General features: G+C 37.2%; 1 protein-coding gene and 1 long non-coding RNA gene across 6 annotated transcripts in view; both read left to right on the forward strand.

Moving 5' to 3' along the window:
- Positions 1–7,415, forward strand: part of LOC120395598 (Holliday junction recognition protein) — a 38,611-nt gene extending 31,196 nt beyond the window's left edge. For 2 of the 3 annotated variants that reach the window (XM_039520130.1, XM_039520132.1), the window contains exons 11-13: positions 114–177; positions 4,166–4,253; positions 6,698–7,415. In XM_039520130.1, coding sequence (XP_039376064.1) covers positions 114–177; positions 4,166–4,248 — 147 coding nt within the window. In that variant the 3' untranslated portion in view covers positions 4,249–4,253; positions 6,698–7,415. The other variant, XM_039520131.1, reaches the window with a different exon arrangement.
- A 4,845-nt stretch (positions 7,416–12,260) lies between these two features.
- Positions 12,261–14,193, forward strand: part of LOC120398048 — a 46,496-nt gene continuing 44,563 nt past the window's right edge. For all 3 annotated transcript variants that reach the window (XR_005594160.1, XR_005594158.1, XR_005594161.1), the window contains exon 1: positions 12,261–12,477. This is a non-coding gene — a long non-coding RNA (uncharacterized LOC120398048). The remainder of the gene's footprint in view (positions 12,478–14,193) is intronic.

Genomic DNA, 14,193 nt, shown 5'->3' on the forward strand with positions numbered 1-14,193 from the left:
TAAATCAGGCCCTTAGTGCAGGATTCCCATTTCCTTGTTCTGACCCAGGCTGTTAACTGTAACACACTTGTAAGTGTCTACTTTGATTTAATTTCTCAGTGCTTCATTTTCAGGATTCTGGGTTTCATACATCTTCAAATCACACTTATCCGGTTAGTCCAAGTACTTTTGTGCAAGGTAAGTTTCAAAAGGCATTATGAATTACTTTATCAATTAGGAGGGCTTTTCTTAAGCGGAAGCCAGGAGATCTCCAACTCATTAATTCTGCAGACCTCTTCCTAAGGGACTCCCATTCTTCTCCAAACAATATCTCTCAAAATGTTCCTTTCTGGAGATCTCCAAGAAGGGCATCCTGGACCACAACTTGAGAGTTGTTGGAGTATTTTACTTTTTTTTCTTTGGATAAGATCAGAATTTTCTTCTTAAGGCTTCATTTAATAAATACTGGTTTTCCTGCTCCCCTTCTCTGCTGTATTGCTAATATCATACATAGCTAATATCAGTTAATGTGTAATAGGGAAGTCGCTGATTAGTTAATCATGTTTTCAAGAACTAAAAGTTTTTTACTCCCACTCTTGCAGAGTTCCTGCTTCCAGCTCTACAAAACTGGTAGTTACATAGTAACAAGATTACAAATATGGCCTAGGTCAGGTCTACACTGCAGACTGTCTGGTAGAACTGTCTCTCAGGCGTGTGAACATCAACACTCCTGGATGACATAGTTATACCAACCTAATCTTCAGTATAGACCATCTATGTCGGCAGAGAGCCTCTCCCGTTGACATAGACACTGTCTCTTGCGGAGGTGGATTAATTACGGCGATGGGAGAAGCTCTCCCAACAGCATAGGTGTGTCTTCGCTTAAGTGGTGTAGCTGCACTGTTGCAGCATTGTAAGTGTAGATCTGTCTTAGGAGGACTTGTTAAACTAAATTAAAGTGCTGCCACCGAGTCAACAAGAGGATTTGCTCAAGTACTGAATTTGAAAAATTAAACTAGTATGAGATTAGATAGGCACAAACTCCCGGGTCCTATAAAATTCCTAATCTTTGTAGTTACCATCATAAAGAGTTGCTGAGAATTGTAAATCTGAAGCTTGAGATTTAAAATAAGCTACTTCAGATACAAAAGCACCAGCTTCAGTAGTTCTCATAGTTAAAGTTGTCAATATTTCCAATGTAATACATTACTTTCAGGTCCATTTAAATTGGCCATAAAATCTCCAGGCTGAAGCTTATGGGGACACTGTCAACTTGAAAAATCTCATTACTCTATGGAGGTGTTATACATCCTCTTATTGCAAGAAGTACATAAGAACCTGAAAGTGATTCAGGATTTTTTTCTGTTTCCTCGGCTTTTTTTTACTTTGTGCATTTTGACAGCACTGTATTTATTCACTTTTCATGATTCTGTTAATGATGAGTTGTCATTAGCATGTCATCACTTTTGCATTGCTCTTGGGGGGAGCATGTATGCCTCTCCTTTGTGCCTGGAAGGGGGCATTTACTTTTTACCAGGAACACAAGAGAAGAGCTTCTGCTGTTTCTAAGTTTGGTGCCAGGAGAGTGTACCCTTTTCCTGGGAGCCCTGTGTAGGCAAGAGGCAAAAAGGGACAGCCAGAGGGACGTCCTTCTTCCCTCCACAGACCATTTTGTATGTGGCTGGGGGTGGGGACAGGAAGATTGTTCTTCCTTCCCCAAACTATAGTGTAGACAAGGGAGTAGTGGGAGCCAGGAGAGGGATTTTTCACTCTTTGGGACTCCTCTAGAGGTAGAGGTTGGGAGGTCTTGCTTCAGTGCTGCTGCTGCTGAAGCTGGCATGCAGTCAGTAGTGTAACAGAAGCAGGAGACAAGTGGGAAATGGGCAGACCCAAACACTGGCCTTTTCCCTTGATGAAAAGACCCTTATACACATCAGCAGGGGCAGAGGAAAGCCCTTAAGATTTTTAAAGAAGTCATTGTAAGGGGAAAGAATTTTCTGGTCAGAGTCTTGCTTGCTCTCTTACAACAGTATTTAGTCAAGCAAAATTTTTCAGGTTATCCATAATGTATTAGCTATATTGGCAAAAGCTTGGTTTTGCCATTATAAACTGAGTCTGCACTAGGCGTGTATTGCCATTGTGGTACACTTACACCAGCAAAGCTCTCCTAGTTGTAGATCCGGGCTAAATCTGTACAACAGCTAACCTAGATTGGTATCATCAGCATAATTAGAGTAGTAAAATTTCACACTTTTGGGGACCACATCTCTTTCCAGAGGTTACCCTTTGACAGAATAGATTGACAGAGATCCAGCTTCTGGTCTCAAAGGAAGTGTCATTTTCCTCTGATATCCCTTGTCTCTCTTGTCATCCTTGCCTTACATCCCTGGAATCTCCTAGTGATAACTTTTCAGTTACTCTGATCTACCTTCTGTGATCTCTGAACTAGTTGTTTACATAAATATCCTCTCCAAGGAGGATATGATATTGTCTCATGAAATGTCCATTCTGGGGTTCCCAAAGGAGGACACCCCTGATATATAGGGATGAATAATTTTGTCAGAAGAAAAGTGGAAAATAGTATGTAAACAAACTTGACTTTCTTTTCTTTAAAGTTGTTGCCCTGATCTGCTTGTTAAGTGACAATATCGGATACGTTTACAGAAAGTAGAGAGGAAACGTTCCTATGAGGTTATCTAGCCCATCTCCATTCCACTTCAGAGTTTTATTTCCTTTTATGCACTTCCTGTTTTGCACAGTTAGTCCTTGCATGATCCAGGTGATGGAGCTTTGACCACCTCTGTTGAGTCAAGATTCTTCAATCTAAATAGCTTTTGCTGTCAGGAAGGTTGTTTCCTCTTTGATATTTAACCAAAATGTTGACATTTTTATTATATAATGCCTTTATTATAGATACTCCCCTGTATCTGTGGTATGTTTATACTACTTAAATATTTTGTAGCCCACTACTATGTCCCAGTTCATACCTGATTAAACAGTCACTGCCAAACTATAAGTATTGAACTGTCTTAATCATTCTTTATAAATCAATCACAGTGGCCCCCCCATGTCATTTCTTGTTGCTTTTCCCTAAGTTCTGTCCAGTTAGTATAGGTCCAGTAATGAGTAGAGCCCTGTAAATCTGCAGATACCTGCTTAATATCTGTATACATGAACCATTTTTGCAGATAAATGCAAATCCAAATTTTGCATTTGCACAGGGCTCTAATAATGAGACCCAGAATTGAATGCAGTATTCCATGTCTGATGACATACAAGCGATATGGAAGAGGGACTGTTTCTACTCTGATATGATGTTTCTATGTAAGCAAATTGCACTAGCTTTTTTCCCTACAAGGTAGCATTGCAAAAGTATATCTAATTTGTCTGCTGCCATCAGTTTCAGCATTTCTGTTTGAGAAGTTTCTCACTCCCATTGAACATTTGTGTTCTGAATTATTTTCCCTAGATATATGAATGGACACTGTCAAATTTAACTTATTTTTAAAATGTTTTTCTGTTACACTAGGATCTTTTCAGCAAGGGAAGAACTAACTCAATATGCAGGGGAAATGGTGACAAACTGCATAAAACAATCTCAAATGCACGTAGTTAGACTGGAAAAAAATATACTTTTTTGTTAATGCCTTAGTTTTAATAATCTGTGTTTCTGGTAAGTGTAGTAGGTACAAATTCTTCAGAAATAAGGTTTTTTTTCATGTTAACAGTATTTCTTTAGGTCACATTTTTACAAGATGAGTCTCATTTTATTGTTTGCTCTGAGTTGTTAACCTCTTATATCCCTTGGTATTATTTCTCTTAACTGATGTTCGCAACTCCCTGCAATGCCTTTTTGTGATCCTAAACCTAATTGCAAGATATTTCCATCCTTTTCTAATGCTGATAAATTATAAGGTCTTTAAAGGAAATTAGTTTTACATTTAAGTATGTTTACTGTTATAAAGTACAAATTGTATTTGAAATTAAATTTGGCCAGAGGCTTTTACGCAAAGAATGTTCATTATACTTTGCAGATGGAAGTAAGCTGCTGCTTTCTTTTAATACTTAGAACTGCTACTATGAGCTTGCTCCTAAGGTCAGAGTAGTCCAATATTTTAACATACTGTACTGGATAGGGTGCTCAATGTGATGCTTAACCTTATGACCCCATTATTTTTATTACCAGAATCCAGGATTTCAAATGTCTATGCAAGTATGCCTAGAACATTGCAAAGTAATGGCTTATCCAGAAGTGCACAAAAATATTAACAAAGGCAAGTGACTTTTCAGTAGTTACAAAATAGCAGCAAAATAAGTTTTTTGTTGTTGTTTGTTTGTTTGTTTTTAAAGAAAAGGTTTACAAATGTGCTGTGCTCCTTATTTTTTATTTTCTTTATGTGGTGGTTTGGGGAAGTGGGGGGCCTATATATAGGTTATGGACTTATGATAAAAAATGACTGCAGTTAATCACTGAATTGATAACACTACATTACTCTTTGTATAACCTATATTTTAGGATCCATCGGTCACTGACTTTTTGTAATATATTGTATCATAGGACTTCTTTACATTAAGATTTAAAGGCTGTAGTTCAGGGGTAGGCAACCTATGGCACACATGCCAAAGGCGGCACGCAAGCTGATTTTCAGTGACACTGTCACTGCCTGGGTCCTGGCCACCCATCTGGGGGGCTCTGCATTTTAATTTAATTTTAAATGAAGCTTCTTAAACATTTTAAAAACCTTATTTACTTTACATACAACAATAATTTATTTAGAGAGAGACCTTCTAAAAATGTTAAAATGTATTACTGGCACGCAAAACTTTAAATCAGAGTGAATAAATGAAGACTCTGCACACCACTTCTGAAAGATTGCAGACCCCTACTGTAGTTGGTATGTATACATGATACAGGAATACCTTATTTAAATATATGTGCACATGTATGGAATATACGATAAAGTATGAAATGTGACAGACATCTCGTCTGCCTTATCCTTATATTGAAAGAGCACTAGCGTTCCAATCTGCAGATTGACTTAACATCCGCAAGTATTTTTAAACGTACCACAGAATTTGCTTCTCTTCCCATCACTTGTCCTTCCCTAAATCCTATTACTTTTCCGAGACCCAGGATTAATAACTTTAGTACATTGACAGGTTCAGGTTTTGATATCATGTGGCATACTAAAGTTAGAAACAGGTACAATATTATCTACCACTGGAAGTGGGAGACTTCCAGCTTTCCAGTGGGCAAATATTTTTAATTTGTGATTTTTGTTTAGAAAATATTAAGGTAACAGATTTCTGAAACTTCAGCTCCCTCAGAGTCTTGTTCTTGTAGACTCATAACTAATCCAGCTTTATAGGCAACAGAATACACAATACAGTAGTAACCTTTTAAAAAATTACAAAACTATATTTTCAAAAACAATTTCTCTAACACATGATGTATACAGAAAATGTAGTAGGCTGGTTGTGTGTGTGTGTGTGTTTCTGCAGTTTCATTTCCACTCCTGCTTAACTGTTTGCTGTTTTTCATTTTCTTTTTTAATTAAAGTATGGAATTTCTCTCTGGTTAAGGCCTTTCATTTATATATGAGATTAAAAGATAGTTGATTTAGTGGATGATCTTGAGCAAGTTAATGGATAGGTGGTCTTTCTGTGAGCTTTGCTTGAGCTTGCCCACGTAAATATTTTTTATTACATCTTTACTCAGTTCCTTAATTCATGCTTTTTTCTTCCCTCTATTATAAATGGAAACCTCTCCCTATGATATGGGCAAGTTGTTTTGAGCCAGAAACTTTTTCTTTTTTTTCCGTGTATACAAGTAACAGGCTTCATGTGAAAAGCATTAGTGAGTGTTCGATTGCTAACTTATCTGGAATAGAAAATGTGTTCCTTAATTGCAAATCAGTGACTATACATTTGTGTAACCTGAATTAAGACTCAGCTGGATAGTTTCCTCAGGCCAGTGCTATAATAGCTTTAGAGGTCCAAGAGATGACTGCAGTAAACATCCTGGAAATGGAACTTGTCCTGAGTGGTTTCGAAGTCTTCAGAAATCATAGTCAAGTAGATAGCGAAGCTGCTGTATGTTCTAATCAACAGCTGGAGAAGAACCAGCTAAGTCCTCTTGTGTCTGTAATGACGTTGGATTTGGCAACCTCTAGCAAGAAGCTAATTATAAAAGATCAACTTCAGAGAAGGAAAGATCAATAACTAACAGATTTATTATAGATCAGTTATGAATTGTTGGCTCAGACTGTATTGCGATGGACCATTTGAGGGTGTGATCACAGAGTGGATTCTTTTACAACAAATTTAAATAACAAGCTGCCAATCCTTCAATTCCTGAGGGGGAAAATGAAAAATGGAGCTGTAGATGAATTCTGTATAGGTGTATTTGCTTCAGTGGAGCAAAACTTTAATTTACGTTTATGTTTGTACACATGTAGTAGATTGTTTTTAAAGCTTTTAACCTAAATTTAATTTATTCATATTATTTAGGCATTAATACAATGAAAAAATAAGGGATTTTCGGCAGTTGGGTGGATGTGGAAATTCCTGTATTAGGCCTATTGCATTTTGCCATTAATATTTTAAGGTGACTAGATTCTTTGCTTTGGTGTTAAGCTTCTATTCTCTTCTTTGGAGATTCAGTCAGTATGGATGCTTTTTAATTACCAGTAACTTATGATCTAAAATTCTTTTCCAGGGTATCCAGAAAACTCAGCTACAATGACGGGAAAGAGAAAAGCTCAGGTGTTCTTTTGGAAGACTTCATCACTAAAGATACGGAAGGAGCATTTCTGAAAGGCTACAGAGAAAATATTATTTTATAAATTTGTAAAGACATCAAAGACATTTTAATCAACCATTGCAATCTGAAAATTGCATTTTTTGATAGGGAGAGAGCTGAGGAATAGTGCTCTAGTATATAGTTAGTCCTGCTATGTACGTTCCCTCTCATCCAAAATAACTCCTTGGAGACCAGCTTCGCCTTCAGCCAACGTGGGCAGGGCACCTTTCCTTAATGAGGAGTAATTCATTTGGCCCCAGAAGTCCACTGGAGGGAATCAAGATTCCTTCTTTGGGCTGACTTATTTGTTAAACTTTTATATTTAGTAGTGTTTGTCATAATAGATTTGTGATTTGCATTTCTTTCTGTTTGCTTATAGACATGGATTTTAATATGCTAATAATAATGTACATTGGCTTTGTATTCCACCAGAATTCCTAGCCTCTCCTGTGCACTCCTGCTTTTTATATGCACATTATTAAGCTACTGGAAACACTGGTCTGGAAGGTCCAAATGCAGTATAATGTATTATGACTTTGTAATGTGGCTGTACTATCAGATTTGAGGTTTTAATGTTTAATTTTCAATTTACTTCATCATAAATCTTAATTGCTTAATAAATTTTTATACATTATTGGATTTGGCAGTTTTTTATAAAGTATAATAGATTATATTTTACTAAATTTAGGGCTGTCAAGTGATTAATTTTTTTAATCGCAATTAATCACGCGATTAAAAAAATGAATTGCATTGTTAAGCAATAACAATACCATTTATTTAAATATTTTTGGATGTTTTCTACATTTTCAAATAAGTTGATTCCAATTACAGCACAGAATATGAAGTGTACGGTGCTCACTTTATATTTATTTTTTATTACAAATATTTGCATATTTTTCAATTCACCTAATACAAATGCTATAGTGCAATCTTTTAATCATGAAAGTTGAATTTACAAATGTGGAATTATGTACAAAAAAACTGCGTTCAAAAATGTAAAACTTTAGAGCCTAAAAATCCACAAGTCTATTTCTTGTTCAGCCAATCACTCAGACAAACAAGTTTATTTACATTTGGAGGAGATAATGCTGCCTGCTTCTTGTTTACAATGTCACCTGAAAGTGAGAGCAGCTGTTCTCATGGTACTGTTGTAGCTGGCATCACAAGATATTTACGTGCCAGATGTGCTAAAGATTCATGTCCCTTCATGCTTCATCCACCATGCCAGAGGACATGCATTCATGCTGATAATAGTTTCTGCTCGATAACAATCCAAAGCAGTCTGGACTGATGCATGTTCATTTTCATCATCTGAGTCAGATGCCACCAGCAGAAGGTTGATTTTCTTATTTGGTGGTTTGGGTTCTGTAGATTCTGCATGGAGTGTTGCTCTTTTAAGACTTCTGAAAGCATGCTCCACACATCGTCACTCTCAGATTTTGAAAGGTACTTCAGATTCTTAAACCTTGAGTCAAGTGCTGTAGCTATCTTTAGAAATCTCACATTGGTAACTTCTTTGCATTTTGTGAAATCTGCAGTGGAAGTGTTCTTAAAATGAACAACACGTGCTGGGTCATCATCTGAAAACTGCTATAACATGAAATATATGGCAGAATGCAGGTAACACAGAGCAGGAGACATACAATTCTCCCCCAAGGAGTTCAGTCACAAATGTAATTAGCGCATTATTTTTTTAACATGCGTCATCAGCATGGAAGCATGTCCTCTGGAATGGTGGCTGAAGCATGAAGGGATATACGAATGTTTAGCATATCTGTCATGTAAATACCAGCTACAAAAGTGTCATGCGAATGCCTGTTTTCACTTTCAGGTGACATTGTAAATAAGAAGTAGGCAGCATTATCTCCTGTAAATGTAAACAAACTTGTTTGTCTTAGCAATTGGCAGAACCAGAAATAGGACTGAGTGGACTTGTAGGCGTTAAATTTTTGCATTGTTTTGTTTTTTAATGCAGTTATGTAACAAAAAAAAATCTACATTTATAAGTTGCATTTTCACGATAAAGAGATTGCAATTCAGTACTTGTAGGAGGTGAACTGAAAAATGTCTATCATTTTTACAGTGCAAATATTTGTAATAAAAAATAATGTTAAGTTAGCAGTGTACACTTTGTATTCTGTGTCGTAATTGGAATCCATATATTTGAATATATAGAAAAACATCCAAAAAATTAATAAATTTCAATTGGTATTCTATTGTTTAACAGTGCGATTAAAACTGCGATTAATCATGATTAATTGTTTTGTGTTTAATCATGTGAGTTAACTGCGATTAATTGACAGCACTACTAAATATAAACTTGGTGTTGCAATTTCATCATTCCCAGTCTTACAAATGACAATTTCCTCATGATAATGTGATGTAATAAGGGTCCATATACTCTAAAGCACAAAAAAAATAACGTGTCAGTGAGGCCAGTATAGATGCAATAACCTATCAGAGGCACCAGAAAGCATTCACGCTCTTATTCTTAGGGAAGATAGAATATATTTTCCAGCTGTTCAACCCTTGTTACAGGACAAATTTGTCTACCTACCCCATGTTTGGTAGGTACTTCAAGGGCAAATGCTCTCCCAGGTTTACAGAGCACATCACTTCAATTGGTGCACGTTTTGGCCTAACTTCCATTGCTGGGTAATCTTTTCTGTTCCATGAATAAAACTTTCTAGCTGTTGCAAACACTTCATTGTGTTATGGGTCTGTTTGTTTTGTTTTTCATGGCCTATTCCTTTCTTGGCAGGGAGATTGTTCTAATGTAATTGCTAGTATAACTGCTGCAAGCACAGCAGCTTTACAGCCCTCTTTCAGGCCACAGGAGCATGCTTCCCTTTCCCAACAGGTCCTGGGAGGTTTGATGCTGCTTCCTAAAAGTTAGAGGAATCATTTTAAGGTGCCTGGTGCCCATTAGATCACATGTACATACATTTTGTGTCCACAATAACCCTAACTGGCCATTGTTGCACTCCTTAGGAAGGAAAACCAGTGTTCCGTATGCATGTGACTTTGTACCGAGGTAGTCATCTGGTTGGTTGGTTGCATGTATGTATTACTGAGGTACCTAGGAGCCCCAGTACAAAAAGATGGTCCTAACCCAAAAGAGCTTTCAATCTCAGTGTAAGATGCAAGACTTCTCATCTGTTCTTTGAGAAACCAGAAAACTTGTTCTAAGGGCAACAACTCTCCCCAGCTAACAGTTCAGATACCCAGTTCATATTGACTTTAAATATAATGTTATTGGGAAAATAATTGAGTGAAAGGTAGGCAAAACCTCTCCTTAATATTACAAAAAGCATTGCTAGGTTGTCACTAATCTTAGTAGTAGAAAAGGCTCTTGTGTGTGTAGTTTTAGAAGTCCTTCATTCCAATGTCAAGTGCTCTCTTTTTGTTTGCTATACCCACCAGGATAGGTGATATGGCACAAAGGAACATAAATCAGTTATAAGATTCCATTCACTGGGTGTGTTTTTTTGACTATGAACACTGGATTCTTCCATGGGATGATGTCTGCCTTTTAACAATAAACACAAACAATTCTTTCTTATATATTTCTGTTGGCTTATGTTTCTTCCTGTTTTAAACACACATGAACAGTAGTTGGTATGCTCTGCAAATACCCTTTCCAATGGATCTTTTAAAATAAAATTCTTCCCCATTCAGTGATCCCAAATCCTCTCTATCCTTGAAATATTGCATGCATAATTTATCTTAACTATTCCAGAACATCTTTAAAGTATATTTGAATATATTCCTTGGACAGGCCCTGGCTGTTCTAGGGGTAATACTTCCAATACTGGTGATAGAAGGTGATGTCCATTCCTGCCTAGCAGTATTGTACAATTCTTACTCAGTAAAGATATAGTAGAAAATATTTAGAGAGAAGCTATCAGATTGAGTTTAAGTAGATATATCCCAACCTACTTGTCCCAACAGACTAGAATTCTAGAGAAGTGGTCCAGGAAAGACCTCGAGGCATTTGAGTTTGATCCTGTATCTGATATTAATTTCTGCAAGTGAGAGATGCTAGCAGTTCTTGAATGAGAAATGCTGAGAGTAGCACATAACAAAAATTATGGAATTCTTTCTTGTCATTTGTTTTTCAATATTTAGTTCTATCCACTATATAAGAAATGGTGATGTATCCAGGGAGCTCTACCAGGTAGACACTGTTGAAAAACTTACAGATATCACTCGTCTAGTCTATATGACATCTTGACTCTACATGGTACCTTTTCTGTCTGGTCTGCCATCTCCTGTCTTAGTCATCTTTCCCCTGTTCACTAGGACTTTGTTCTTTTTCCTGTCTTTGTTTCTTTTTCTTTTGACTTTCGTCTAATGTAAAGTAGCAAATGTAAAAAATGCTTTTGATATGATGAAGGTGGTTTCAGACTATATTGTATCATTTTAAAAGTTTGTTGTCATTAACATAGTAAAATATTTAAATAACGCAAATATTTATTCTTAACATTATCCTAATAAATTCACTTTTATATTTCATTGTAATTATATAACATTTAATCAATAACACCAAAACATTTAATAAGTAACACCAAAAGTTACGTCAGGTCCACTAGGTGATATGTTGCCCAAAGAGCAGGGAAGAATGTTCTCTGCCAGACAGCTTGTTTTTAAGAGGCATTCAGCAACCCCCTAGAAACCACTATTGTAAAAAAAACAACAAAGGCTATTGCTGGGCCAGGTTCTGGCTTTCAGGGATGGTAGTGCCTAAACACAACAGGCTAAGTCCAGGTTAAAAAGTGAACCTGAGACCAAAGAGCCAGCAAAATGCTTCGTTATATAGATCTCTGCAGTCTGGGGAGAAAAAAATCTCTAGCTCACACAGCACCAGTAGAAGCATCTCAATGTATTATTGACATGAACATTATGGTTATTTATCTTAAAATGGAGGCTGTGGTGACAGCGGTAGATAATTTAACTATTGCAGTGATCTGTCACGGAGGGAAAGCTAAGTGCGGGAGAGAATCTCTGATAAGTTCCATCTTCACTTCTCCCACCAAACCGCCAAGGACAAGTAAAAGAATATTGCAGGCCCTAGGTTGGTGTAAATTGTCATAACTTGACTGAAATCAATGAAGACTGACAATGCCACAGAGGAAACCAAGTGTACTGACTTCGGTACCAACTCAGTAAAGGACTTTAAGTACATGCCCTTAAGTATAGCAAGTGCTTAAATCCCACTGACTTGAATGGGAATTAAGCATAAGTGCCTTGTGGAATTGGGGCCTTGATAAAGTTCTCTGAACCTTGATTATCAGACACTTGGGATTTTCAGCATGAGGGAAGGAAGCCAAAGATACAGTCCATGCACAGAGTGCAAGCAGTGTGTTACAATGTCACTGGCCCCTTTGAGAGGGAGTGTGGGGTCTAGTGCACCTGGACTGATTACCTGCTCCCCAGTTGGGCTTAAGGGAAGGCACTTAAGGGCCTTACAAAGGGCTGCAGGTTGTTAGCAGTTACAGGCATTGTAGGGCATAAGAAGGCCCTGGCTGGGCTGCTAATCAGGAGGAGGAAGGTAGCAATGGAAAAGGCTATATTTCTGGCCTCCTGGAAGGCTGGCTGTGCTTAGCACAGCAGGTGAACAGTACTGGAACTCTATAGGGAAGACAGAGCCTCAGGGAGGAGGGACTGGTCCCAGCTGAAACTGGGATGAAGAGATTGTAAGTCTGAGTTTTCTTTTGAAAGACTTTCTTCAGGTTTTAATAAATTGGACCCCAGGAGGGGGAATGTTCCGAATATCTGGCCTGTGTGGATTTTTTAAGGGAGACTGAGTTAAAAGGAAAAACTAAGGCAGGCCTCAGCAGAGCTATCTAGCCAGCAAGTGGGTACTGTGGGGTAGGAGTGCCCTTTGAAAAAATGAGAGAAACACAGGGAGTAATGGACCCTGGCTGATCTTTATTTAGATAAAAGGCTTCATAAATTGTATTCACTGAGAATATTATATTCCTTATTTTGTATTCCCTATATAATATAAATGTGACAACATGAATCCTTGTCCTGGGGGCTGTTTGCTTGTCTAATTAGTTAGATAAACCTTATTTTTAATCACCTTGAAGGGGCTTGGTACTAGATCTGTTTGGTGTGTCAGCTTAGTTGAAATACTTATTTTACATCTCACCATTAACTAGGGTGACCAGACAGCAAATGTGAAAAATCGGGACAGGAGGTGGGGGTAATAGGAGCCTATGTAAGAAAAAGACCCCAAAATTGGGACTGTCCCTATAAAATCAGATATCTGGTCACCCTACCATTAACAGAGATGCTGTTCAAAACTTTTTTTGGCTCATGGGGCCAAGAACTTGTTGATATAAGGCTCAGTGTTTACTTTGATTCAATCTCACTTGACTATGGTAACTAAGGTGACCAGATTAATATAGCATTTCTTGTTCTGTTGTCTCTGTGTTTAGGTTCAGATTAACCTCTTTTTTGGGGGGGGGGGGCAGGGAGGCATTAGCCTGGGGAATTGTTTTCCTATAATGCTTCATGTATTTTCTATTGATTCCCTACTAGCATTATTTCTGCCTCTGTAACATTAGTTGTCTACATCTCACTTAGAGTTAAATAGTTTATAGGAAAGCAAGTTAATTTGTGTGTTGCTTTTAAATGGGACCTTGAGTAATAAAGTTCTTTCTGCTTTTCTATGGCACCAGAGCCCATTATGTTTTTCATATGGGAAAAATCTACCCCTTTGCCTTGGCACCCAGATGCAGCAGCATTATAGCAGTAGTGTGTTATTGTTTGCTACTATTAACAAAGCACGCAAAATGTGCCATACATAAAATTAGTCTTTGCACCCAAAGAGCTTTCAAACTAAAATTGTGCTGTAAGTTTTTTTAAGTATGACGTATGCATCCAGTTACTGAATTGTTAGGAAAAGTCTTTTTTTTTATTCCTCAGTCTTCCTAAAATAGTTTATAAAGTGACAATGTAAAACCCAGTAGAAATCATTCTGTCCTCCTCAAGAGGCTTAATTTTACAGATCATTTGCCACTTTCTTTTATAGGCTGTTGCATACAGACAGATAAAATGTTATTGGTACAGAAGTAGAGATTTGAGATTCTGGTACTGTTCACCATAGGAAGCTAAGAGTATATAAGGGATATCATTAAATTTGCTGGATGTACAAAGCACTAATGAAATGAACTGAAGCAGTTACATTATTTTCTAATTAACCTTAAATATTACTGCAGGTCACAGTAGGAAAGTGTTAAATATTGAACAGCAAAACAAGTTTAACTATTAAATATGCTAGTCTTAAAGTGCCTCTGATGATTTCCCAAACTACTCCTGAAACAACATAGAATAATTGGCAAAATAGCCTAGCTTTCTACAGAGGGCCATGTGGCCCATTTTAGATCCCTTGAAGTGGGATCCAT

Source organism: Mauremys reevesii, linkage group 1 (genome assembly GCF_016161935.1).
Source record: "Mauremys reevesii isolate NIE-2019 linkage group 1, ASM1616193v1, whole genome shotgun sequence".
In the NCBI taxonomy this organism is placed as follows: Eukaryota; Metazoa; Chordata; order Testudines; family Geoemydidae; genus Mauremys; species Mauremys reevesii.